The following is a 27,928-nucleotide window of genomic DNA, read 5'->3' as shown; positions in this document are numbered from 1 at the left end:
TATTTCCTCTTTTTCAAAGACGAAAACTTAGATCCAGGGCTTCTTTTCACATTCTGTTCAATACAATATCTTGTCAAGCTCATAAATAATACATGTGTAATATGTAATAGTTACTGTCTCTTTAGTTTCTAAATAAGCTAAGCCCCTTCTCACTATATAGGGTGATCACTGAGTGACTGTATGGAGACCAAAATTGGAATTGTGCAACATTTGATTGGACAAATATGTGGCATATACAGGCAAGATGTTAAGGTTGGATTTAAAAGAAACAGCATCAACAATAAACACAAAATGTAAAAAAAAAGAAGATGGAATTTGTTTTGTGATCTGTCAAATACTTGGTTATTCAGTGGTCGCAACCTTTAGTGAAAAGAGAGTGACTGTCTACTGTAACTGCATAGTAACTGTTAGATCTATATAAACTGCAAAAAGTACAAATATCACATTGGTCAATTCAAAAAAAGACAAACTGAGTTTTAACATATACATGTGTAATCGTGTAAAAAGCTCTATGTTTCATAGGACTTTCTTGTACATATTTCAATAGGGAGAAGTGACATTGAAGAAAAAAGAAATGGTCAAAAATAAAAATACTGACAATGGTTCGACTGTCATTTACAACGAGAGATAATGCTTAACATCCACCAAAAAGTAGTTACTCAAGCAACTGGATATGGTTTTGGAAACAGTCAGACGTTTTGGATAGAATCCATTATCCTTCGTCAGTGACAGTGATACGTCGATGTAGGTTAGACATCGAAGGATAGTGAATTCTATCCGAAATGTCTGACCGTTTCCAAAACCATATCCAGTTGCTTGAGTAACTACTTTTTGGTGTACCTTATTACCTGGATGTCTAACCTACATCGACGAATGCTTAACGTCATGTAAATTTGTACATGTATGAATACTAATTCAATATCCAGTTTATTGCCAGTTGTTCACTGTCACGTGAGGATTAGAGGTAGGCAGCGTACAAATATGACAAGAAATATGTTTCATATCTTATTTCATATTTCTAATATCATGTACATTTTGTGTACATGCACATGTACCGATGACACTCAAGTAAACGTTGTTGGTGTAAAAAATGTGTTTTGTTTGGCTAGTAAATGATGTATAAACTTCTTAAAGTTTTTTCTAAGATGCTAGGAGGTTTTGCTGTGTAATAGAGGAGACCCCTCCGTTGGGTTATAGTCTGTGCTCCATAGTCGTGTTCTGTTCCGGGGGGAGGTGTCCGTGGTCTGGAATGGCGATCCCCAGGGGGAGTGTTGAAAGCCTGGAATGGCAGTAGGAAGGAGAAGTCGATGATATGTCAATGAAGAAAAATGTACCAGGAAATCTTACATCATTTTTTAGCATAATAGACATGGAATACAAAAGGTACTCCATGACTTGTGGACATTATCATTAGTCTAAGTCTCCTTCGCAGTCCTCTAGTATAGGACAGGCTTTTATTTTATATTGCAGCTCTGTTTTGTAACTTGCAACATTATATATGGCTTAAGTTCTCTAATGCCAGGGAAGGAGTTTCATTGTTTCACTGTCTCTTGGCATTAGAGAACCTTATCCAATGTTGAAAATCATAAATCAGCACTCCCTTCACAAAATAAAAGCCAGCACTTCTAGAATTCTGAGATGTTCTGTCTTACAATGTTTGTTGTCAGCTATGAAAATTACAAATGACCTTTTTTGCTAGACAGATGAATTTTGTTCGACACAAGCATGCAATCCCAAGAATACACTCACTTTGCTATTGTACAACAAAGAACAGTGCCTTCAGGTACAAAGTTATTAACCTACAATTGGTACATTCAAATGTTTGTAGAGAGGAACTCGTTATCTGCTATACAGATTACAGAAGCTTGTGTGTTACACCAAAGGGTGATTATACTGGCAATCCAAATTATGAAAGCAGAATCATATGAAGAATGTGTGAATACCAGGAGATGCGGAGCTGTATGGAGGAGGTGGAACTGCGGTGGGAGACTGGTGTAGGTACAGACTGCTCTGTTGGCTGGGCTGGGACGACCCTGAACCAACTATGGCATGGTACGCTGGAACAGAAGATTAGTATAATTGGGGGTTATGCTAAGATGTACTTACCATCTACAGTATAATCTGAATTATACCTCATACGAGACCTTGTTCAGGGAGAGTACAATATGCAGTATTCCTGGGAATCGCTAGATGGTGCACAACATACAAAGAAAAGAAAAGCAAAGCATGATGGGACCTCACGTGATGACGCCCCTTCCCAATCATCATTGACTGAGTGCGAGAGTAGATAAATAAGTCTGTGCTGTCCATGGGTGGGTAATGTTCACTAAATCCCTGCAGCTGAACATAAGTTACTGAGGGTGGGAAGATATACCTGAACAAGGTCTCGTATGAGGTATAATTCAGATTATACTGTAGATGGTAAGTACATCTTAGCATAACCCCCAATTATACCTCATTGACTCGACCTTGTTCAGGGAGAGTACAATATGCAGACTCCAAAGCTGTATCTGGACAGCACAGGTATCAACTGAAGTATCAGTTATAGTCTAAGAAGGTCAGTTCTCGTGACCTAATGTCCTACCAGTATAACTGTTAGATAACACTGAGTGCCTGATGAACAAACACTGAAAAAGCATTAATCCTTAGGACTTGGTACACATTGTCCAGTCCCATCAACTTGCCCCCCCCCCTTTTCCCAAGGGGAAGGAGCCATCCTCAAGTCACCTTTGAGGAGAAAAACACAAACCTCTTGTTTCCCTTCATAGAGGGGAGAAACCCATTAGATGAAGTGGCTGATCCTCGTGAAAGAACAGCCTATAACAATAAAATAAATCAATGTTTATTGCACAACAATTGTAACGGGTACAATGTACATGTAAGGTAAGGCAATGTATAGCATGAATGTGTTGAACGACTGGGCTAATATAAGAGCGCCCAAGCCATCTATCGACCACAGGAAACAATAGCTGAAATTCAAGCTAACTGTGGCTCTAAATAAACCAAAGAGTACCAACATACCAATAATACATTTGAATTGGTGTGGTTCATGCAAAACATGAAGTCAACTGTGTTAGATTCCTCCGGAATCCCCATAACGTGTGTAACAAACATACTGAACTTGTAACAAGTAGAAGCCTCATCTGTGGCAAAGGCAATCTTTACAAATACAATCGAAGTGAGTACCAATTTTGGTAACTCAACATCACAATTTAATGTTTCCAGTCAAGTGGATTGCAGGCTGCCAGAAGCCAGCCTTGTGAGCCTAAATTGCATGGCTCACTTGTCACCCATCACCTACCGGAAGCTCGGGATAGTGATGTTCAGAAAGGTGTCTGGTAACTTGCATTGTTCCCCAACACCTAATTTAACAGTGAACATTTTACACTCACACATGAGTACAGTTCCACCCTTAACGTGTGAACTTGTATATTTCACTAAGAAACATTAATAGCAAGAAGTACTTGCAATATGTCAATATCAACTGACATCAAGAGTAGCACTGAAGGACAAGGTACATTGTGGGCCTTCGTCATGTTGCGGACACCAGCAAAACTATAAGGGTTGACATAATACGAAAAACATCACAAGTTTTATCGTATTAATCCCATCACATGTCCCATCATATTGATCACATCACATATCTCATCATATTGATCACATCACATATCTCATCATATTGATCACATCACATGTCTCATCATATTGATCACATCACATGTCTCATCATATTGATCACATCATATGTCTCATCATATTGATCACATCATATGCCTCATCATATTGATCACATCACACGTCTCATCATATTGATCACATCACATATGCTTCAGCATACTGACCAGCTGGATAGTATGATAAAAAACCCAGATGGTAACAATGCAACAACGTCTATTAAACGTTAGTCTGTGTGCAAAGACTGCACAAGATAATTAAATTGATCTTCTCTGCAATGTCTGCCATGATCAGTTTTGATCATGGCTATGTGTAACATGTTCTACAACTCTGTTGTAAGTTACCTGTGAACTTAAAAGGAACACATATTGCGCTACTTCAACACCATGTGAAGAAGAGGGGCGACGGACGTTTCCGTCCGTAGAAGCGCCAGCAGTAGCTTAACGCTAATAATAAGCCACAAAACATGTACAAAACATAATGTAATTGTAAGCAAAAATAGTCTGCACAATTTCTCCGCACAACTCAACCATATTAGCGATAGTTGTGGAGACGTATCAAGCTCGGGCAGCGGCGCCAATTCAGAACAAGAGTTCCGAAACTTGAAGTTCACGTTCATATTGGTACATGTAGCCAAGGCGTTTTGCCCCTTGACTTCAGATTACCGCTGTACACGTAACCAAGTAACTACTGGTGTAAAATTAGCAGCCAGAAAGGTAGCTAAGTTAATGTAAGGCGGCAGAATTGCGTGCTCGAGGCCCCTCCTCAAAAACAGGGCCACCGATTTCCCGAAAAATATGAATGGTCATGAATGGAACATCGGGGGGCGTTCATGCCGACAAGATAAAAAGCGGGTTGCTTTTAAGGTCTTTTAATACCCATGACACCACTGAACGTTACGCTGATAGTGGACTTTCAGTCGGATTCAACCAATGTGATGTTCCCGATAACGTATAACGTGTAAAAAACAGGTCTATAGCTGAGCCTGGAACGTAAATTATGGCGGCCAAAATGTTACCAGCACGTTCCAATGACCTTTTGACCCTATAATGGGGTCCTCTAGCGATTTAAACAAGAATCGCACTTCTGATACAACATTAGCCATCGGTATTTATAAACATCCGACTAAGTGCTTGTAGATTCGGTAAGTCTACTGGCAAGAATAGCAGGTTTCACACCTGCATACGAGGTATTGAACGTCTACAATATTCGAACGGTAGTGTCCTTGATTGGATCAAGGATAAGTTACCTGATTGGCTACCTCAATAGCCCCTGCTCTGGTGACTGGGAATCCCCGCCAGTCCAGGACGAGCACGTGGCGAGCAACTGTATACAAGAGGGTCTGCATGGGGGGGTCCTGGTAACGCTTAACGGTGAATTCAGGAGGCCCGGTAACGCTTAACGGTAAATTCAGGAGGCCCGGTAACGCTTAACGGTAAATTCAGAAGGAGTTACAAAGCATAACAGTAACATTGACGTGCATTCCTATTCATACAACGCTAGAGTACTGTAGTTAATGAAAATATCCGACTAATGGCATTGTGAGAAGAAAAAGGTGCCCAGAACCCGGAGGAATGACAGGGACAATGTCCATGACATCTGTAAATTGACGGAGGCAGAGTTCCCGGCCCGCCACAGAGACGGCGGCAGCAAATTTCTTATGGGGGGATTGAAGTATTGTTTCAGTACATGGAGCGCCGGAGGCGCGACGCATCTCAGGGGGGTCCGGAGGATGCTCCCCCGGAAAAATTTTAAAATCAAGACCCTCTTAAATGCTATTTTCGGCAAATTTTGCCGACCGACTAAGATAGGTTGATTGTGACATTTTCATCAAATAACACATGATTATACTCGTAGCTTTGGCCTCCACCCCCAGAGCCCCGACATATTTTTACTATTTCGAACTCGGAAGGCACGAGATGTTGTAATATAAGTCCGGGGAAATTCTAAAATCTGGACCGTCTGAAACGCCATTTACTGCATTTTGAGGGACAGATTTTGCCGTAAGACAAAGCTAAATTAAATGACATTTTATTAGAGAGAAAAGTTTTTTTTGTGCGAAAACCCACGCCCCTAACATATTTTCGCCATGTAGCCGTGAGCGCCGAAGGCGCAAGCCGTCGCAATGGGGGTCCGGAGAAACCTCATTTTCTGCATTCTAGGAGAACTTTTTGCCCGAAACTAAGCTATGTTTGACACTAAAATCTGTATGAGTGGTAAAGTTTTGAGGGCGACGCATCCACAACATATTTTACCATGTTCAGAGCCGAAGGCCGGGAGGCTCGGAGAAATTTTGAAATCTGGACCCTTTGAAACGCCATTTCCTGCATTTTCAGGGGTTCTATCTGGCATTTGTCTTCGTGTGTATACTATTTAACGGATTACGAAGAATTTCTTGGTAACGCTTAACGGTGAATTCGGGATAACAAATAATGATTAACGTTGAATTAAAACGACCAATAACGCTTCACGAAGAATATACCGATAACGATTAACGTTGAATTAGAGCGGGTCGGTAACGATTAACGGTGAATTAAAATGGCTAGTAACGCTTAACGGAAAAAGGCATGCAGACCCTCTATACAATGCTCAGATGGTCGGCATATAATAGTTAATCAACCAGTTAAAGAACGTGGTTAATATTTTCTTCATCCTAAAACAACAGGAAGAAGACAACGTTCCGGTGTCAAACACCAACATGCTAAGAATGATGAGGATACTTCCAAGCCGAGCGATGTGGACGCAAGGCTAAACAGTGTATAACTGACAAGTGTCTGCCATGTTCAGACTATATTGTCTGTTTGCACTATAATGAACACAACAAAACTCCATTGTCGGCTCTTGTGATAAGGCCGCGCCGAACAGCAAAAAGGTAAACAATCGTTTTAACCGTAGTAAGTAGGTAAACACAACAATGTTACCTGAAGTTCCGTGAAGCACACAGAGCTCCTTCTTCCCATCTTCTGGAACATACTTACCAGGAAGAAGTAGAATCATAAGAATGCTCCGCAACCACGCCCGGGACGGTCAATCCTGAGTGAGCGGAGTTCGGAGGAATACCGCCGACCATTTGCCGACAACATTCGCAATGTTTGCATTGTTTGCATAACAATGGTTTATTAGAAAGGACACGTGTTCCTCGTATAGAACAATATTCTATCAAGACTACCAAAAACATGTTAGACTCGTCAACATGAACATGTTAAATCTTGTTGTCTAAGTAACAACAAAGAGCCAGACGTTGAACATACATGTGTATTTAACTACGTGCGTGACCAGTCACACAACGTCCCAGACGAATTCAATTTCGTCAATTGTCTTTGTGGAGCATTCTTCATGATAATGCTAATTACGGACACACATTTCTAGTATGGCTAAGTAATTGATAACTTTATTGCCATAAAAAAGCTTCCCTCAGGGACAAGCTTTAACATAAGCTCCCAATATTTTATTCACCTGGAGCTTCTCTTGTCAGACAACTGCGACGTATCATAGTCAGCAGAAGAAGAAGGGGAGGCCCCTTTCTGTGCCGATTGACGTCTTTCCTAAGTCAACCGCTCATAAAACGACTTTAAATTATGGGTTAAACTGCTGTTCAACATGGAAGCTTATCCGAGCAACCATAACGGAGCGACCGGAGCCCGTAATCTACTTACAGTTCCATTGAGATGTCGATTACCCCGACCGGCCCACGTGGCACGGCGGCTGCCGCTCCTTCTGAATATGGATGGGGCCACGAGAACAGTGTTCCACCGTTCTCGAATCTTTAGCGTCACCTGGCGCAAAGAACGTGGGGTATTACCTCAATTCTCCGAAAGGGCCAGTGCCTCAACCTCGGGCACCATGGCCATAGCGGCCGTCTGTGGCTGCGCTATCCTCCAGGTTTTTCGGCCTGGTGCGCCGATAATGCCAGCTCCGTGTAAGGCACAAGGTATGACGGCCGTCTGTATACGTAGCCTCGCCGATAACCTCCAGGTTCTACGGCATGCTTGGCCCGAATTCTTCCCGTGCATGTTGCGCCGAAAGGGCCTTTTGGTCCTTCCCAGCGCCTGGCAAGCCTTGAGCGCTAAGCTCGACCGCCAGTACCGATAGTAGCCCGCCGATAGGGGCTTTTCACCCTTCCCGGTCTTACGGCCTGCTGCGACGATAGTAGCCGACCGATAGGGGCTTACCCTATCGGCGGCATGGTGCGCCGAAAGTGGTTCTTCTCGTAGCTCCACCACTTGATAATTTTCCAACAACGAAAAACTGAGTCACTACCGGATCATACCGGAGCAAACTCGATGCGTGCACCTTGCGCGAAGCACAAAAGGAAATGATGATTGGGAAGGGGCGTCATCACGTGAGGTCCCATCATGCTTTGCTTTTCTTTTCTTTGTATGTTGTGCACCATCTAGCGATTCCCAGGAATACTGCATATTGTACTCTCCCTGAACAAGGTCGAGTCAATGAGGTATAATTATAAACTAGACTCCCACTTTGCAGAATACATGCATAAACCTTGTCTAAAACTGTAATTTTGTCAAAAAAGTACAACTATTGTCCTGCTCTATAACAATAATACTGACATAACAATGGAATGTTTTGCCATATTAATGTTATAGAAATTATGGGTGACAAAGAAATTGACACAATACCATGACAATGTGTATGCAGTACGTGCATATACATGTATAATGTTTCCAATGTTTCCAGCCTGGTCTATGTTGTCATTTTTTCAACGAGATTGTTCATAGCAAGGTCATCAGACCACTTCAAGAAACCGTCGATGTGTGTTTGAAGAAAACCTTAGTCTGTGTTGCACTGAAAGGCTCTCAGAGGAGGGACAAGTAGTGTGAGATCATTGGAGAAATGACCGAGAAAGTACCAGTAAAAATGGACAGGGTCATGGCAATGACTTGATCTGCCACCTTCTTTAACCATGTTAAGTAATCTACTTTTCTCTGCATGCAAAGAAGAAAAATACAAACTTTAAGAGATCTGTAAAAGTCACTGCAATGTAACCTATGATAAAACCTTCCAAAAACAATATTAGTTAATGAAACTTGAGGTGTTAATACATACTGATGAAGGTAGCAGCACAGATAGCGATGGCTGTCAGGACCAGGAGGATCCAGAACTCATAGTTCTCCAGGATGGCTCGGATCAGGACTCCCCACGTTGGCACGCCTTCACGAGGGTTGTCTGGGGAGAGGAAAAATCAGCACTCAGTCACACGTCATGTCTACTGAATCAAAGTAGCTTCCTTCACACAAAAATAGATGTCACAATCTACATTCTTTAACTACTTACTTATATATTTGAAATAAAAGTTGACCTGAAGTGCCAACACACAAAAATGGAAATCTTCTATCTGCATAATTTGTGTAGGTCCAATTTGTGTGTGTTGTAAATTTTATTCAGAATGACTTCTACCAATTTGAACACAGATAAACATTCAAGCTAACTTGCTTCTATTATAATACATGATTTTCAAAGCACTGATAGATTGAGTTATTTTTCATTGGTGTAGGAATCATACTTGTTGAGGAAGATTTTTAAAATCTTCATATCCAAAACTTTTGAATATTTTCTTTAAGCTCTATGATATGAAAAAAATATTCTTCCCATTCGAAACTTTTCTATTGTCTGCAATCTTTATATGCTAAAATATTCCTTATATCAATAACAGGCATTGTCTACAAGCTTTATTATAAGAATACAAAATGGAGACCTACAAGTTACTGTTGGAACTTGTTCCACTGTCTCAGCAATCAGGTTCACTGGCACTTTCACCACCTGTCCTGTCAGGCTGCAGGTCAGGGTCAGGTAGATGTCAGTCATGTCTCGTTTCCATGGTGACTGGGTGTCCTGCAAGCTGATTGGATATACCACGCTGGTGTAGGTGGAGTCAGCCACACGGGGGCTGCCTATCTGGAGTATTGAACTGTCACTGGGGATAACCTGGAAGGGCAAAGATTCAGTATAAATTATTGAAATATAAAAATTACAAGGAAACTCGAAAAGTTATGCTGCAGCACTGAAAAAAAGCTGGTAGAAGGCTTCAAATTGACCATGACCATTACTTTTGAATTCTCAAAACCTACATTTGTACATGTATATGTACCTACACACCATATATAATCCACCAAGATACATGTAGGTGGTTACACTGGCTATAGATACAAAATAGTCATGCCTTTAAGTATCAATTTGAAAGTTTTCAACATTACCAAAAATTGTTGCCACCAAATACAGTAGCTTTTAACAACATTGTGCAAGAGTTAGTTGTGACAGGTTGTATAGCGTTACACAACTAGCTACTGCCGCGTCACGTGCCTGCGAAACTGGTGTGTTATTCCGAAGGGTGGTTATATATACCGGCTATAGAGATACAAATGAAGAATGACTGCGCACATACAGACAACACACACACACACCATCACAAACAAACACAGACAGTTATCTTTTTTAATCATTTATCAGAACCATAAACCATAAGCATATAAAAAAATTATTTGTTACTGCTGACAAACCTGTAAGTTATTCAGCACGTCCAACACTCCAGACACGGTGACCTCTCCGCGCGTCTGCTTGTTACTCAGCACCAGGTCAGCCTTACCCAGATGGAAGGCAGGATAGAATCTCAGGCTGGCGATTGACGAGCTAACTTCTGGCTGGCCATCTGCAGCTTGTACAAAAATCTGGAAAGAAAAATGTTTTTTTTTTAAATTTTGCTTCCATTTTTCTATCTCAAAAATGACACATCAAATGGTTACAAAATAATAGCAATCAACAGAAGAAGAAATGATGTATACTACATACCGTAAATGCAGAAAAGGTTCGCGATGGTTTCATGTTTGCGGTTTTTGTGGTGGCCACCACCGCGAATTTAAAACCACTGCAAACATTTATCCATTACAGCATGTGACTACAGTCTATGATGCTAACATGAATTTCAAACCACCACAAACACTCCATTTTCCCGCTACCACGAAAGTAAATCCCTGCAAACTTAAATGCATTTACAGTACTTTCTTGAATGACTTTGCACATATAGAAATATAGAAAGCAGTAGAGATTACCCAGTGTGCTTTGCTTGGCTAAAAATGCGAGCTGTAGCAAAGTCACATTGCACAAAGGAAAATGAAATACAAAAGCTACTCAAACAACTAGATAAGTTATACAAATGGTCAGATATTTCAGATAGCATCTGCTATATATCTATCTAAAACAATTCTATCTGATTCTGGGAGAGTCTATTTTAGACAGAGGGGTGTACCTGTAGCTGGAGAGATGTTTCTACGGTGCTCATGGCCTGAACCTGGTGGGTGTTCTGTTGAACCTGGCTCACGCGACAGAAGTACTGACCTGGGAAAAGGGATGCAAAACAACAAATTAGCGTTATAATATTCATTATTATACAGAATCTGAAACAGTTTCAAATATCACTGTTAAGTTGAAGTGTAGTCTAAAGCATGCCAACTTGTCTTAGTATTCTTGCGTCTGTGTGTTTGTTTGTGTCCAAAGTTATTTGAATACATCATCAGAAAAGTGGCAGGAAGGGGAGTGGATGGATGGCTGCAAAGGTCAGGCTTGCTGGAGTTGAAGGTAGTGGAGTTCAGAGGTGGTAGAACTAGTTTTTAATCAGACATGACAGTCCAGGTCAAGGGAAGATACTACTTAATGACGGGAGCTATTGTTTTTGGCGTGTATTTGTTTTTGCAGCAATATTTGCCATACATTAAGCCAGGTTCATAGTAGAGAGACATGTGATCAATAAACATATAATTACATCCATATTTGCATAATTAATGAACTAGAATCTAACAAGACCCTTGAGAGATTCATCTATATTTTGAGGAGTCTTTGAACTCTTGCTTCAGTACCTGATTCTGGGTCAAACCCTGGAGTAGCCAGGAACATCTCTCTAGCAGAGACCTCTGTCACTTCAGATGAGAACAGCAGGCCACAGTGGAAGAGGGACTTCTGTAAGAAGGCTTGCTGCTCTGTCATGGAAGCCAGCAGGTCCTTGCTACAGTTCCCTGAAAAAAAAAACCCATTTACAACAGTGTTAATGACCTGCCCTGAGGTACAACAACTGAATAAACCACTGAGTGAGCAAAGCGAAGGAAAGCCATTATCATATAGCCATTATCATATTATTAGACTGATACATGAGTGAGACAAGTTCTGTACAACATATAGATCTGTTAATCTTTCATAGTTTGAAGCATACGCTTAGGGGTGCACATAACAAATTATGCATAATTATATCTATCAATATATAATTCCAATTTGCAGCTTCTTGGAATGATAAACATTAAAAACATTAATTATTTTATGTTTCCCTCTGAAGGACACTATGTCTAGAGTAGCCTCACACAGTATCTCACGCAGTAACGTTACAGACAAAATATGGTTTGGCGGTAATATCATAAATTTTAATCAATGTGACTGACGAAAAGATCGGCATCACACCTGTTAGCACGTTACCGTGAATCAGAATCGTTGAAAATGCTCAATAACACGCTTGATGATAGAAGTAACAATAAGCACGAACATTCTATCAAAAGCCCGCTAACATTCGATTGTACCGCGTGGTTCTGCTTGTCTACGTGCACACTGGAAGGTAGATTGTATTACATAATTAGCATATTCTTTTTTCCACCCGCGGGCACAAACAAATCTATACTGTCCCTTCATGCGTCCAACCTAAAATTTGTTTTATTTATTTGGAAATGGAGGAAAATGTATGGGAATGCAAATGTTATCCTTAAAATGGAGTGGGTGTGATGGCCCAGCCCCTGAGGTGTCACCAAAAACACAAACTTCACCCCATTGCTATCCAACCAGGACCCACGTACCTTGTACATTGGTGGCTCCAGTCCCCAGTACCACTGGTACCAGGTACGGCTCCTGCTGTGGTACGTTGGTCACAAACTTCACCCCATTGGTCAGGATCTGCACCTCATCCACAGGCACAACTGTCACCTAGACAACCGTTGCCATGGGAACAAAGAGTTGGTTGCCATGTAACAAATGAGTTCAATGATCATTAAGGGTTGATGAATCGGCTGTTCTTCAGTGTATAAGGTGTCATAATGATTGGTTCTTTAACCAGAGAATAAAATTGACGAGTGAGCGAAGCGTAAATCTACATGATAATAGTTCATCAATATGCAAGTTCGTAGATCCTACGAAACAGCTACTGTCTGTTCTCAATTACATCATGTTACAATACTTGTAAAATTCTTGCCCCTAAACAATTAGCTCTTTCTAAGATAACCACAGGTCATCACCACATAAAATTGAAAATAAAACTGCTGCAAACATTTCAAGATATACAGTACAGTACACCCATGACCATGTATTAGCCCTACCTCTGTGTGTGTAGCCTGTGTTGTAGACAGTCTGTAGTTGATGGTGGTAGTACCAGGGTTGGTGGCCAGGGCCAGTCCTGTGGTACCCACTACCTGTACCACTCTCTGGTCTGATGTCTCCCACTTGGCCAGGGACCCTAAAGAATAAAACAAGTTAAACATATAATATATATAATCATGCATATGTGATCATTACCATATTAACCACACTGTGACTTGCTCCAATTTTGTAGTGTGCGTTGTCCAATGGCCTGTGACCCTGAATTCAAAACCCCTCACCCGAAATCCACACTATTGGAAAGAGTAACAGCCCTTAGGACAGGACATTACGCCGTGCTCCACAGTGACTGTTCCTTGTACATTACAAGTACTTGTCAAAAATACCTGGATGGGAGAAATGAACCTGTAAATACTGTACATAGTATCTGTCTTTGTCACAACCAGTGGAAGACTAGCTCTTCACTTAGCTCAACTGGTTCCAGATCACTTACACTTTTTTTAATAGACTAGGACAAGGTACAAGTAATCTGTAATGTCTTCAAATACATGTACTACATGTTCAAGATTATTTTTCTTACTATCAAAGATAAAACGACAATATGGAATACAGAAAAGGAAAATCTAACCTTCTTTCAGCTTGAGCTGAGTTGACAGACAGATGATGTCACCCCTGGATACAGTTGCAAGGGCGGGGCTGATGGCATAGCCTACAGGGATGGGTACGTAGTCTGCTATCCTGGGGTTCCCCTCGTCCCACACCTTAAGTATGGTGTGACCCACGTGTGCTGCCTTCAACACAAAGGTGCCGTTCTCTGGGCCTCGGGAGATCTGTGTCAAGTCAAACCTGTGACGAGAGTGGATATACATTTGTACATTGAATGTAAATGTGTTATAGCAGGGTTGGACAAGTCTACTAGTCCGATAGTCCTGGGCAGGTGAAAGTGCCGATTGGGCAAACACACGTCCTACCCAGGTTGCCCAGTAAGATTTTTCCATGATTGAGATCATTGACAAACTTGTTACTTTTCACAGTCACAGCATCAAGCTGCTTGGTCGACACAAAAAATACAGCCAATAATGAAAGAATTCCATTGATGGAAGTGAAAATGCACAGAAAAATTTCGGGCGTGTGAAGATGGTTCTGGCAAGTGATTTTATGTACTTGCCTGATAGGACAAGTGAATTTTAGAAAACTAAGTCTTGTTCAACCCTGTATACTAGACTAAGTATTAATTAGAGGCAAAACTGCCCAAAAAGGCCACTCAGGGGACTGATAAAATCTGTCTATGTGTACAGTTGGTCACTATAGACAGGATTCTTAATGCTTCTGTCAATGGGAAAATTTGTCGAAGGGACCACCAAAAGTGGTTATATTGGATAGGTGTTGGTACTGTACTTGTATAGAGGTGAACATGTATAAGTTTGACTGTATGTGTTAATGTGCAGTTTAAGTTTCCTTTCATTAAATGTCAGTTGCTTTTTCTCACCATTTGCAGACAAAAAGCTTTTTTGTAATAACATACGAGAAATAAAAGTTACTCAGGAAACTGGATATGATTTTGGAAACAATCAGGAATTTCAGGTACCATCTACTATTTTCATCAGCGACACTTAAATACAATCCAGTTGGCAAAGTAACAATGACGAGAAGATGGCCCAAAATCAAGCTTTTGAACACTGGACACAAACTTGACTTTACCTGTTGGGTCTTTTCTTCAACACAGCGCTGGTTGCGTGGAACTCCTCACCAACGTTGTCATGGAAACTGACGCGGAGGGTGATCGTCATGCCGACGGGAATGACGGACAGTTTGTTCCCAACACTGGCCACGTCAGTTTCACTGTTGACTGTTATGTAGGACACTGGCTTCACCTAAAAACAAAATATTTTATTTAAAAGGAAAAATGAGGTTTGGAAAGATACAAATTAACTGTTGCAGTGTTAAGAATTGCTTTCCTATCATAATATTATGTATTGTCAAGAACTTTCATCGACATCTCTGCTTTATATATGTTGTCTGACCCTTGCCTCTACCCTCATGACCTCAATGAAAAGCGGCCTACAGGCCGATTTGAGCTTTCATGAATAAACAAAGGTTCAAAAAAAAAAAAGACATTGGCTACAGTACACTTTGTGTGACAAGTGCCTCATACTCAAGTAAAGAAATGGAGTTATCCTCAATTGAGATGAAGCATGATGCTTTTTTCTGAGTCTATTATTCAGTGCAACTTTGCTATGGCTTGTGTTTTGGCCAAGCACATTGGGTCATCCCTACTCTTGTCAAAAAGTGTGATTAGTTCTTTACATGTAATGTTTAAAGATTGAGGGTTTTGCCCGAAGCTCCATCATACGCGGAGCTGCCACCTTTATGTACAACCCCTTCCATAAGGACAATGTTACTCTTTTCCAGTCGCATCCAAACCCAGAGGAGTGCAGCACTAGAGATCACTCAAACACACTTTATTCAAAGTAACAAATACATGTATAACCTGGTGAATAATTGGTATAATTGGAGGATAACTTGTTCCAACTAGTTCTAACAAGATATGACCGATTCTAACCTTGACCAGGACAATGATGGTTTGCTTCAGTCCGGACTCCTCCATAGCAGTGACCTTGATGTTGGCTTGACCGGTGGCGGACCCAGCGGTCACTCTGCCCTGGGAGTCTACGGCCACGACTGACCCTTCCTCTGGACAGGTGATGAGCTCATACACCACCTTACAGGCACCGTCTCTGTGGTTGGACAACAAAACAAAGGTTAAAGACGTACACAACTTGTGCAGGTTTTTAGCCAGACATGCGTCCAGTGGTCTTTGGACACGCTATTCTAAAAGTAACAATAGATTGGACGCATCTACAGTACCTTGGCCGCACCTGGGGCAATAACTGTCGTATTGAGGTCACCTGAGCGGCGCCGAATGACAGCTCGCTCCAGAAACTTGCGACAGTCGTATTGAGGTCACCTGAGTGGCGCTGAATGGCAGCTCGCTCCAGACCATTGCGATTCAGCCCCGCCTATTGTAAGCTCCTCACAATTCAGCCCCTGGCTGCAAAGAATGAGTAGTCGTCCCACCCAATAACAATAACACTACATGCCCTGAAGACACCCTTACACTGGGGAGCAGATCCTCTGACAAGCAAGAAATTCTGATTGACCTGGGGATGTTACTAGGTGACTTGTGGTCACAGTCTTCAACTGTACCCGCTGTTGCGCCCCGAACCGTGCCTGCCCCATTCCGTGCCCATTCAGGCACGTGGAACGTGGCACTGCCCGACTGCCCCGGTCTGTGCCCAGAAGCGCTGTCAATCACTATGACTGACGGGGTAGTGATAACTAATTATTCACGCCCTTGTTTCCAAATAAGGCTTGATCTTGTCCTTTTTGATTCCCACTATATGATTTTCATCCATAAAACTGTGCATCGAAGACACAGAATTTAGCACGTCTATGTGAGTGCATCCCATTTATATTACATTATAACACAAATATACCACATATAAACATGACAACGTCCAGCTGCACCTTGATCAAGTCTCCAAGCCTTAATGATTCAGTTCGTTGTGTCAGACCTCAGTGCACAATTATCTGAGGCACAGTTTGTGCCCCGAACCTTGCTTTGCCCGAAACCGTGCCTTGTGGTTAAATCTACAGCCTTGGATATATGTATATAATACATATCATTGTTGTAGAAATTAGTGCTATGACATCCGTCTGTCTTTGCCACATCAACTCTAAGTCCGTAACTGCTCCAAGACGAGCGTGAATTACGTTGATTCTTCCTCATCACAGCACCCCGAAAAACAAAGATGGCGGGGCTGCAGGGAAAAAAGCACGTTGGACAGACTCCTCCCCTTAAAACACTAAGCTCCGCCCCAAAGCACAGTATGGGACAAGGTCCCCTGCGTGCCCGGAACTGTGCGTGATTGGGCATAGTTCGGGGCAGTCCCGACGTGTCCCAAACCGTGCTTTTGCCCCAGGTACGGTTTGGGGCACGCGGGGACTGCCCCAAACCGTGCCTAGGCACGGTTTGTGGCAAGGCACGGTTCGGGGCGCAACACCTCTCTGACAGTAATTTTGTCCCTCAGGATACCTTGGAATGTACCATTTTAACTTAGAGTTCTCCAAAACTCTGTACCATGCCCCTGGACCCCCTACAATACTTGTGTCCTGTAGCACTTACCGTGTGGTGACTCTAAGTCACCTAGAAATTTGGACTCCCTAAAATAAAGCCCTGGCTAAAAGCCTGTACAAAAGTGACACCTAGCAATTCATGGAGGAAATGCAGCAAAAATAAAACCACTGCAAATATTTCAAGGTTAGTGGCTAGTAACCCTGCCTTTAGACCGAAAGGTCGACTGATCATAAGTTCAACCTCCCAGATGTTGTCACTCACCTGACATGCACGCTACTAGAATGGCTCACAGTCCTTAAAACGTTAAGCCATGGTCCATTGTTCATTGTGCTTGTTGAAAAGAGCTAGGAGAATTTCCCTAGTATAATGAACCTGTAAATACTGTACATAACATCTGTCCTCTCTGTCACGACCGGTGAGAGAATAGCACAACAGTTACTGTTCATTGAGTTCATTTTGTGTAAACTAGTTTCACTTCCCTTTTCCTTTCACTTTACAGCTGCAGTTAGCTCACCTGTTTGTTCTGATTTGTCCGACAGACTTGGGACTCATCAAAAGGAGGCTGCCGTCGGTTTCCGGTACCATCAGTCGCAGTTTCTCGAAGACGTGTAAGTGAGCCGTGTCTGTCAGGGTGGCGCCCACCTCCACCTGGTCGTAGCTACGAGGGGACCACTTCACTCGTAACCCGACATTAGTCTGGCCCTGGTTCAGAGCTCGGACACGCATCGCGTATGCATCGTCTTCTGATAGTGTGACACCATTCTGAAAGAAAATAATAAGAGGTGTATTACACAACTGACATATTGACTGTCCAACTCCAGTAAAGGAATGTCGTCCTTGTCTAAACTTTTGGTAAGCCCTAAAACTGATGCAAGCATGTGAATAAAAAAAATGGCCAAAAAAAAGGCACCTTGAAAATGAAATCTAAGTGGACAAAGGACTGAAAATGCAGTATTGTATAATACTGAATAAACAATAGATTCAGCATTTTTGTTATTTCACAGCATTTTTGTTATTTTGCATCTTCTTCTTTCATCTTGGCTTTGACCTTGCCATTCTATGACATAAGTACATGTAGACTAAGTCTTTAACCGATATTTTTTTTTGCATTCTACAGCACATCTTTCCTCATTTTGTTGTTGCTTTGTACAATTTACAGAAGGCTTGAAAACTTTTAATTAATTTTTGGAAAAAGCTGAAAATTGATCCAAACAAAGAAATTCAGATTCTAAAACACCAGTTTACAACAAAGACTTGGAATTTTTCCCTACCTCCTTGTACACAGGTTGGAGGTCTATCACGTCCTTGTTGCCTAGCGACCAGTGGAAGGTGAGGCCAGGGATGGCGTGTCCGAAAGTGAAGGGGGTCTGGTGTTCGTTGACTCCCATCACGTACAGTGGCATCTGGACACAACAGGCAGGAGTGGAAAAATGGACAGATGTACATGTACATGGAAATGTATGGATCAAAAGCGCTCCCTAGCAACTGTTGAAATTATTGCACCAAAATTGAGTCTTACAGCTACAAAAGTACATGTAGCTTGCTATTAGTATATTTCCATGTATTGTACAGTTCTTTGCCACATATACATTCTGCACCAAGTCTATTTGCATTGTGCAATGTTACCAAATGTTGGCACATGTAGATAGTTTGTGACTTGTGCGGTGGCTATTCAGGATAAGATACAGCTAGTTCTTGCTGTTATCAACCAGTAGAAGTAGAACCAGTCAGTTATGCCCTGTGGAAGGTGACAGACGGTCACCAAAACATCAGCTTGGTCTTAACTTAGTTTGTGTTGAATAAAACTTTGTTATCATATTATACTTTCCACTTTTACACTTCTCAAACACTTAAGTTATAGTTCAAAATCAACATAATGGTTACCAACAGAAGGTAAATCTGAAAAGTAGTGTCTTTAACATTGAATATCCCAAAAATGAGCCAAACCATACCTCCAATTCTCCAAGTATCCTCTTACACCACTTCCACCTTACATGCAATATTCTCATCACTGGAAACTCACTCCAAGACAAACAAATATCTAAACAATACTGTAAATGCATTTAAGTTTGCGGGGATTCAAATTCGCGATTGCAGGAAAATGGAGTGTTTGCGGTGGTTTTGAGTTCACGGTAGCGCCATAGACTGCAGTCACATACTGTCATGGAAAAAAAATTCGTTGTGGTTTTGAGTTCACAGCAAAAAGCACCGCAAACATTTTTGCATTTACGGTATCTCCGTCTTCATTGAGGTAATGAGTTTACCTTTGCCCCAGTTTGTATCCTGTTGAGAGGAGCGTGTATTTTCACACCGGTCAGTCGAACCACGTATACAAACACCTGGTCCTGGGAGCACGTAATGGTCGCACGGCTCTCCGGGTCTTCAGTTTGTGCCACGCCTGTTACGACGGTGTCACCAACTGCCACAGCTTCAATCAGTCCGCTGTTGTCTGGGTGGAAAGTACAACAAATTGGTTAGCAAAAAACTCTGTACCTGCATAGTTTAGTGGTTAGCTTTTAATACTGCTGCATCTGGACTAAGAGGTTTAGCAGCTTGAATTCCAGCTGTTGTTGCGTATCCAATATGCAAGCTACTGGAAAGGGTTGCAGTCCTGACGACAGGACACTGAGCCTTGGTCCACTGTTTATTGTACCGGTAAATGTCTGAAATCACTTTAACCTTCTATTCTCAGTACTTGTCTTGAAATCTTAATGACATCCTTGAGTTGGCTCTTTCAAAAATGTTACTACAGTTGCTTAAAACAATATGAGTACAGATTGACAGGTGGAGTACTAGTGCTATCAAAAGTTCAGAACGATGCTATTACTATTAAAAAAACCCACTCCTTTTGGTTCATAACTTCAACTGTCAAACTGTCAAATTGATTCTGAAGGCTGATGTTGTCACTATGGACAGGATTCTTAATGTTTCTGTTTTTAGCAAAGATTATCTAAGGGACCACCAAAAAGTGTTCACATTGGCCAGTTGGTCCTTATGTACATGTACAATGTTGAGTTCACTAGTACATGTACTGGTTTGACTGCACTGCATTTGTCATTTGTTTCACACATATGGTTTTAGATTGTTTCCAAAATCAGGTACTGTATTTAGTATTACGTAACAGTTCTTTATAATTGTAATTTCTCTATGTTTACCTATTGTAGCGATGTCACTGTTCCCAATACTGTAGACAATGTCAGCCAGTGGCTGAGGCCCTCCTATAGCCACTACCTGGAACACCTCTCCTATGATCAGGGTGATGTTTCTGGGGCTCAGTTTCAGTGGGGGGAAAACCTGAAAAGAAAAAATTGCAAAATCCTTACAAGTAGATCTTAGTTCACACATTTTTACATGACTTGGATATGTATTAGAAAATATGATTTTTTTCTGAATACAACAAACCTACCTACCTACCTAGTCCCTTGACCTCCAGGTCGTTGGGGGACAACAAACAATACAGTTTTAAGACAAAATCCAGTAAATGAAAACCAAAAAAAGTTTCACACAGAGCTGTCTGCAGCTTTGAATTTTTCCCTGTCTCACTTGTTTGGGAGTCTGTGTTGTTACTTTCATGTCGATAATTTTAGATTTTTGAATGGAAGGGGAGCAATTTTTGCCCGTCCAAACAAACAAATTTCCACCCTGGGATGGACAGACGTATTGATGGGTCCTGGAAATAGCTCTGGTTTCACGATACCAGAGTTAAACTTCTTTTCCAGTGACCAGACAAGGTGCAATTTTATTGAAGTTAGTTCAATAGTTATATAGACCATCATGCACTCAAAATAACACTTAGGTCAGTGGGAAAAATAATCCATAAAAAAGTCAGCAAGATGGTCCTTACATGTTTGTATGTCACTAAGTATGAGTTTTGACCAAACCTTCAGTAACTTACAAATGTATTACACTTCCTTACCTGTACATTCATTGGCAGACTGCTGATGGTTTCTCCGGACTTGGCGCTAGCCTGGAACGAGAGCGTGGTGTGGCCCAGGGCGTCACCTTTCACCTCATATCGTACCGTGTACGGGTCCGCTGCAAGCTTTGGGTCCGGTCTGGAACAAAAGATACAATGGATATTCCTGCAAAAGCCAACTAGGCAATCGGAGATGGCAAACTTCATCACATTACCCATACTGCCTTTTGCTCCTTCTAGTCAAACTGACAAAAAAACAGATTTGAGGACCTTAATAATAATATTATCTTTATCGAAAATTCATCCCCAAAGGCTTATTGCAAGTACACACTGCATACATGGAACTACAATGATGAAATAATACGGTTTAAATATATTATAAGTATAAGTATACAATTATAATGAAATGAACATGAAAGGAAATGAAGTAATCAAGAGGCACTTCTTCTAATCTAAAACGGATGCTTTTGGATTTGATTTCTTTTCCCGACATTTTGGGAGACATATCATAATATATATTCCTGCACATGTTCACTACTTCCTAAAACAAAAAATCAAAACATTTGGCAATTTGCCTAATGTGAGACCTTATCATGCTGTTAACTTGTACATGTGCATCTCCTAGTGATACTAACAGGAACTGCAGAATAAAATAATGTAACAAATACATCTACACGAACATGTAGCTATTACTAACACCAATGCTTGAAATCAATGATACATACCTTACACTGATGATGCCTGTAGCAGGGTGTGGGGTGAGGTTCATAAGTGGGAAAACAGACGCAGCAAGAGGCTCTCCGCTAGAGTCCAGGACACGAACATCCGCACGGATCACGTTGTAGAGTTGTACCTTCGGGTAAAAGAGATATTATCTGATTTATAAGCATGTTCATAAAAAGAATCATGGCACACATAAAATGATTGGCTCACATAGGTAACACCTTGGGGTGGGTAGTACAAAACCGTTTTTTTCTTTTTTCTTTGAAAAAAATCAGTAGGCTGAATTTTGGACCAATTAGAAAATAAATAAATTATATTGGCAGGCATTCACAGTTTTGGGGGCTCTAGTAAATAACAGTGTGAAGAAGAGGAGAGCTGGTAGTCATTCTTATAAAACAGTCAAACTTGGTCTAAGTTAACAGAAGCAGTTAGAGTTGTTTACATGAAGATAGGATTTCAAAGTGCTTGTAGAAGTTGGATACATCAAGCACATTCCTTTGTAGTGAACTGTTGTGACCACTGTTTTAAATATCACCCATTATGTCCTGGTTCAGGTCCAGACCTGAATCTGTTCCTCTAGACCTGGACCGAATCTGGACCTAAATTTTCTAAATTTTCATACCGGTACCTACCCCTATAGTAACAACATAACAGAAACATTGAATGCTCTGGCACAGGTATGCAAAGCATTTTGAGACCTACAAAGAAAAATTACCTTGTCCACCATTTTGACCTCTATGACCTCTACACCTGAGATGTATATGACAGCGCGGGCAGGGCGGGGCATCTCCAGACAGAGGTCATGTACGGTCAAGGTCAGAGCACCGTTGTCTACTGGAACAACCTGGGGTAGAGTAAAAAAACAAAAAACAAGAATCATTTACGGTCAACTTGAATATTTTTGTATTCAGGCGACAACAACTGAAAACTTCAAAATTTTTTCCAATATTTTAAGTAATTGTAACTTTAACACAGCAAACCAATGTATGTTGTGACTTCCAGTGTCTTATTACTAAACTGTATTTTTCATCTACGGAATAAAAGATACTGTAAACTCTTGACAATCACTGAACTTTAAGTGCAACAAAAGCAAAAGAATTTACAGTATTACTACATGACAAAGAGTTACTTATTGTTTCTATCCTCATTTAGGGCAACCAACTGTTGGTATGATACTAAATAAGGTAATGCATATTACAATTTATGCCATTCGAAGTTGAAAGCAACTTAGACGTCAAACAGAAACTTCAGTCACCTCAATACTTCTGGTTTTGTCGTTGTAGAAGACCTGAGAGATTCTGCTGTCGCTTGGCTCCACATGGAAGTGGCCAGACCCTCCACTTACTACAATCTGGACCTGTGGAAAAAGACATGATATTGTAAGAAATACCTCCACCTCTGAGGTATCGCCAAAAACACTCTTTTCCGAAAGATTTTTTTCTGAAAAAAATAGTTCATTAAAACTTTGTAACTTTGCATGTTAAATAAAAGGGAAAAGATTTATTAAGTTTTCAATTCTAGCTCGAACAATTTTATTTAGCACTCAACTTATCAGTCCTAGTTAATCAATTATAGTTAACAATAAACTTATTGATTCTAATTTACACAAGTAAGCACTATATGTATCGATTCCAGAGAACACTATCTTCTCAATTCTAGTTAACACTAGATTCATCAACTCTAGTTAACTCTAAATTTATTGATTTTAGTTTACACTGAATCATGAATTCTAGTTAGCACTTAACTTTAAAAATTCTAGAGAATGCAATCTTTTCAATTCCAGTTAACACTAAACTTTAGCTAGTTAACACTAAACTCCAGCTAACTCTCAAAACCTACTCTGATATCATTACCTTGTTGGATGGATGGTTGAAAATGGACACCGAATCTGGTGCTAACTTTACGTCATCCACCAATAGGAGATCCAGGCTGCTGCTGATCCTGGGACTGAGATCAGTTGCGATCTTGATCCCATGGTACTGGAAGAAGTGCTTGTTGTATCCTTGGATGGCTCCCGTGATGGTCATGGAACCTCGCTTTCTCTTTGGCACGACTGTCTGCATGGCTGGGATGTGTATACATGGGTATATATTAGAGATGGGTACAGAAAATTCAGGTACAGGTATGGTTCAGGTCCAGAGGATCAGATCAGGTCCAGGTCCGGACCAGAACCTGGACCTAACTGTCTGTGAAAACTTGTGAATGGGCGATACACAAAACAATGGTCCATTTCACAACAAAGGATTAAGTTTGGTAGAGTATCCGATGTCCACTGACGTTTTAAAGTCCTATCTGAGTCATGTAAACAACACTAACTGCCTCTGCTTTAGACAATAATTGACTCTAGAAGCCCTATCAACTCTTCTCTACTTCGCTCTTGTTCTTTTCTTGTAACCCAAAAAAACATGTGAACGCATGCCAGAATAATCTGTTCATTTTCGAACCGGTCCAACATCCGGTTCACTGATTTTTTTCAGGTCCAGTTTTCCTGTGTACTGGTACACATAAATAAAACAATAAAAAGGCTCATCATTTAGAGAGTCTTTTTTTTATTTGTATACATTTTTTTCTCATTACTGTGCTAGGGACATAGTCAGTTACTTGTCATATTATTGTGATGATCTTTATTTTACTTACACGTGAGAACTTTATGTCCAGTGTATTTTCCTTGCCCATGAATCTCTCTTATGGAGGTGGTGGGGCTGACAAAGTCGGCCAGTGATTGGTCACTGGTTTCCCAGGCGATGGCCAATGAGGAGAAGTTGTCAAAGTGTCTCCCGTTGCCGTCGGTGACAACAACATCCACATCCAGGTATTCATAGTTGTGCACTGGGATCTAGATGTGGGATCATAAATCAAATCTAATTCAATTTAGAAAAATATCCTGGGCTTACATGTACAAAAACCATGCATCAAAATTAGATACAAAATGTATTACAATAGCCTTAAAAATTATGAAATGGCCTCTTCCGAATAGTTTCTCCTTAATTTCAACACATAGCTTCTTATAGAATTCATCATCTGTTTAAAAACAATACTTAGGCCACAAAATTGTAGCTAGGGGTGGGTAGTCAGGTACAGAAAAATTCAGCTACAGGTACAGTCCAGGGCCAGAGGTCCAGGTCCGACCTGAACCTGGACCTAATTGGTGTGAAAACTTGTGAATGGGGGATACTCAAAACAATGGTCCATTTTGCTACAAAGGAATCTGTTTGGTTTAGTGGTTGACTTCCACTGTCATTTCAAAATCCTATCTTCATGTAAGCAACACTTATAGAACGCCTGCCAGTATAATTTGTCCATTTTGTAATCGGTCCAAAGTCCAGTCCACCAATTTTTTGTTTGGTTCAACAAGAAAAAATGGTTTTATTTCAGTACACCTTCACTGCAGCCACCCCAATACCACCCCACCTCATCTAGCTCTTTATTTTCACCACCTTTTACCTCACCTGTTGTCCTGACTGGTGTTATAGGACAGGGCACATCTGACTGCGGATATCTGAGAACTGGGTACTACTTAGTAGTATACAGGGAACCAGAGAGCTATCATGTTTTAGGAGGCTCATCCAGTCCTTCTTTCACAACCTTTGACCTCACCTCTTATCCTGACTGGTGTGATGGGACAGGGCACGTCTGAGTGAGGATATCTAAGGACTGGTTACAATCTAATTAGTAGTATACATGGAACTAGACAGCTATCTTGTTTTAGAAGGCTCATCTAGTTCTTTTCTCTTCACAACCCTTGACCTCACCTGTTGTCCTGACACTGGTGTAATGGGGTAGGGAAGGTCTGACTGAGGATATCTGAGAACTGTGTCCTATTTAGTGGTATACAAGGAACTGAGAGCTATTATGTTTTAGGAGGCTCATCTGGTAAGTAGTATATGAGGAGCTAGAGAACTGTTAGATTCAGGAGGCTCTTTTAGTCCTTCTTTCACAAACTCTGACCTTACCTGCTGTCCTGACTCTGGAGTGATGGGACAGGGCACATCTGACTGAGGATATTTGAGAACTGGGTACAGTTGGAGCGAGGTGGGGACCGCACACGAGAACTGGACTGTCGCTCGGGCCGAAGCTGGAAACTGGTTCTTTGCGGTTGGGCCATTTGCAACTGTAGAGGTTAGGGTCTAAGGGAGAGAAAACATAGAAAAGAGAAAATATTTATTCACACATTCGTTAAGAAAAGTAAAGCGACTTTCGAAAGTAACTACACAAACAAGTCCAAAGGCATTAAGCTAGTACCTCTAAATATTGATATATTTATATACTTATATGTAGATGAATAAGTATATCAATATATGAACATTTTGTGTTTTAGTTATCGTCTTTACACTATTTGCTCTAAGGTTTTAACATTCTTTGATAAACATGCACACGATTAAGTTTTCTTACAAGATCAAAGACTGTTTTACTAAAGCAAGGTATTTTTCAATTTTCACCTTCTTTTTATATAAAACTTCAGGTGGCTTTCTTGACATATTTTTCTGTTTGTTTGTTTATTCATTGAAAGAATTTTACCCATAAAACATTAAATTGAAAATTTACTATTACTTGAAAGTTGCACTGTTTGAATCAGTGAATAACAAGTATTTTTACCTGATCCCCAAGATCTTTACACAACACTCGGAAGATGTGAAGATTTTCTGCAATGAAACAAATAGATACAGTCATGAGGGAACGCCATTCTACTAAGGTGGTAGAAGAGCCATCTAGTGATCAGATGTCAAAGTGCAAGAAACTTCAGGCAAAGCAAATACCTGATATGGCACTGGTTGGTTTGGTAGTGGTAGAATTTTCCAAACTCACGTATTCTAAGGGGTATATCACACACAACACACACACAAGATAGCAGAAGTAATTATCAATCAAGGTCCAGTCTCTGTCACACATTCAAATTTCAGGAATCCAAAATAACACTGACTCTCAAGACAGGTCACGATTGAAGACTGTGGCCACATGTGACCTAAAAGCCCATCTGGTCAATCTGAACTTAATGCTTGTCAAATGGTCTGCCCCCTGTGTATGGTTACAGCATGGGGTGCAGCACATTTCTTTCCCTTTTTTAGAGAAAACCCTGGACTTGTAGGCAACCTCACTGACCAAATTCAAACTACGGATGACATTGACCATGACTAACCCCCGACCATAGTCTGCAAAACTTAAAAGTCAAGAGGGCATAGTCGGCCATATGTGTTAGGGGTTTAATGTATAAATTTAAAAAAAAAAACTTAATGTATCATGTTATACATTGTACAACTATTGCATCTAAAACCTGTGTATCTTTTATTAAAGTTATACAAAAAGGTTTACAAGGAGAAGAGCAGAATACTCACTCTGGCCTCCATAAGAAGGAACATGGTCTATAGAGACTAGTGCATTCTTCTCACCCAGTGCTGCACATAGGATACAGAAGAAAGAATAAAACATAATGATTAGCTGATACAAAACATGAAATACACTGTAACTTGTAAGTCAGAACAAAATTGATACTTAGAAGCTTGACAGGCTGATTTCAATTTTAATATAACCAGCTGCTGCCGCGCCGCGTGCCTGCGAAGCTGGTGTGTTACGCCGAAGGGCGGTTATAGGGGCTATATAGATACAGATATAGAATGTGCTCAATACACAAAACACAACAAGAAATTGAAAATCCGATACATCCATTAAATCTTTACTTTTTGTGAATTTCATGTTTTGTTCATTATTGTCAACCTTGAACTTGGGTCAGTTGTAACAAACTTGCACACACACCATCATCATCATCATCATCATCCGGGGGTGCTGGTTGCACGGATGCACATGACTCTCTTCCTCCATCACACACATACCAAGACAAACAAACAAACCGAAAACAATACCTCCCTTTTCATACAGGAGGTAAAAAGCCTTTTATTGACAATAAATCAAGGCCCAACAATAACAACATAAAAGTACCTCTGGGGTGATATTTGGATGTATCCAACACCCAGGGAAGAGGTCCCCCTTGGAACACCACATCTTTAGATGAACCAATGGCCACCACAGCTATATCCTCTGGGTCTACAGGCTGCAAAATAACAAGGCAAAACATATCAAACACACATATTATGAGATACCAATGTACAAAACTAGGTAAT

At 40.8% G+C, this 27,928-nt stretch overlaps 3 protein-coding genes across 7 annotated transcripts in view; all 3 read right to left on the bottom strand.

Annotated features, from left to right (window-relative positions):
• Window positions 1-820: 820 nt before the first annotated feature.
• On the bottom strand, window positions 821-9,619 carry LOC118406573. The gene is made up of 4 exons (XM_035806673.1): window positions 9,393-9,619; window positions 8,740-8,859; window positions 1,944-2,057; window positions 821-1,279 (listed from the first exon to the last, which is right to left on the bottom strand). Exons 1-4 carry the CDS (start codon window positions 9,496-9,498, stop codon window positions 1,149-1,151), a joined length of 471 nt encoding a protein of 156 aa, XP_035662566.1. The 5' UTR covers window positions 9,499-9,619; the 3' UTR covers window positions 821-1,148.
• Window positions 2,113-7,263, bottom strand: LOC118406574. 5 transcript variants are annotated; one of them, XM_035806674.1, is made up of 4 exons: window positions 6,597-7,263; window positions 4,925-5,001; window positions 3,490-3,555; window positions 2,113-2,817 (listed from the first exon to the last, which is right to left on the bottom strand). In XM_035806674.1, the coding sequence occupies exons 1-4, from the start codon at window positions 6,670-6,672 to the stop codon at window positions 2,719-2,721; spliced, it is 318 nt and encodes a 105-aa protein (XP_035662567.1). In that variant the 5' UTR covers window positions 6,673-7,263; the 3' UTR covers window positions 2,113-2,718. The 5 variants fall into 5 exon arrangements, 1 of the variants encoding a protein (XP_035662567.1); XR_004830047.1 differs by lacking the exon at window positions 3,490-3,555 and having other exon boundaries at window positions 2,113-3,362; XR_004830049.1 differs by lacking the exon at window positions 3,490-3,555.
• A 556-nt stretch (window positions 9,620-10,175) lies between the features above and the next one.
• The window catches only part of LOC118406540 (nuclear pore membrane glycoprotein 210-like), a 32,618-nt gene continuing 14,865 nt past the window's right edge, over window positions 10,176-27,928 (bottom strand). The window contains exons 15-36 of the mRNA XM_035806603.1: window positions 27,747-27,858; window positions 27,146-27,205; window positions 26,409-26,455; window positions 25,766-25,939; window positions 24,450-24,648; window positions 23,666-23,877; window positions 23,068-23,169; window positions 22,528-22,656; window positions 21,815-21,942; window positions 21,090-21,228; window positions 20,329-20,467; window positions 19,438-19,622; window positions 18,445-18,576; window positions 17,688-17,935; window positions 15,599-15,773; window positions 14,737-14,909; window positions 13,664-13,881; window positions 13,038-13,174; window positions 12,522-12,648; window positions 11,544-11,699; window positions 10,937-11,025; window positions 10,176-10,358 (exon numbers count right to left, since the gene is read on the bottom strand). Coding sequence (XP_035662496.1) covers window positions 10,176-10,358; window positions 10,937-11,025; window positions 11,544-11,699; window positions 12,522-12,648; window positions 13,038-13,174; window positions 13,664-13,881; window positions 14,737-14,909; window positions 15,599-15,773; window positions 17,688-17,935; window positions 18,445-18,576; window positions 19,438-19,622; window positions 20,329-20,467; window positions 21,090-21,228; window positions 21,815-21,942; window positions 22,528-22,656; window positions 23,068-23,169; window positions 23,666-23,877; window positions 24,450-24,648; window positions 25,766-25,939; window positions 26,409-26,455; window positions 27,146-27,205; window positions 27,747-27,858 — 3,264 coding nt within the window. The remainder of the gene's footprint in view (window positions 10,359-10,936; window positions 11,026-11,543; window positions 11,700-12,521; window positions 12,649-13,037; window positions 13,175-13,663; window positions 13,882-14,736; window positions 14,910-15,598; window positions 15,774-17,687; window positions 17,936-18,444; window positions 18,577-19,437; window positions 19,623-20,328; window positions 20,468-21,089; window positions 21,229-21,814; window positions 21,943-22,527; window positions 22,657-23,067; window positions 23,170-23,665; window positions 23,878-24,449; window positions 24,649-25,765; window positions 25,940-26,408; window positions 26,456-27,145; window positions 27,206-27,746; window positions 27,859-27,928) is intronic.

This window comes from Branchiostoma floridae, chromosome 19 (assembly GCF_000003815.2).
Source record: "Branchiostoma floridae strain S238N-H82 chromosome 19, Bfl_VNyyK, whole genome shotgun sequence".
Taxonomy (NCBI): domain Eukaryota; kingdom Metazoa; phylum Chordata; class Leptocardii; order Amphioxiformes; family Branchiostomatidae; genus Branchiostoma; species Branchiostoma floridae.
Note: the sequence above shows the minus strand (reverse complement) of the source record. Positions and strands in the feature narration are given on the sequence as shown.

Bases quoted from the DNA above. Each gene is read 5' to 3' on its own strand.
- LOC118406574 (XM_035806674.1), bottom strand. From the start codon at position 6,672: ATGATTCTACTTCTTCCTGGTAAGTATGTTCCAGAAGATGGGAAGAAG. The intron at 5,002-6,596 runs GTAACATTGTTG...TCTTGTATACAG, and splicing joins TGTGCTTCACGGAACTTCAG to TTGCTCGCCACGTGCTCGTC. The intron at 2,818-3,489 runs GTCAGTTGATAT...TTATTGTTATAG, and splicing joins CCTTCAGTGCTACTCTTGAT to GCTGTTCTTTCACGAGGATC.
- LOC118406573 (XM_035806673.1), bottom strand. From the start codon at position 9,498: ATGACTGACATCTACCTGACCCTGACCTGCAGCCTGACAGGACAGGTG. The intron at 2,058-8,739 runs GTATGTATTAAC...CTTCTGTTCCAG, and splicing joins CTGTGCTGCTACCTTCATCA to CGTACCATGCCATAGTTGGT. The intron at 1,280-1,943 runs GTATTCACACAT...CTGCCATTCCAG, and splicing joins ATACAGCTCCGCATCTCCTG to GCTTTCAACACTCCCCCTGG.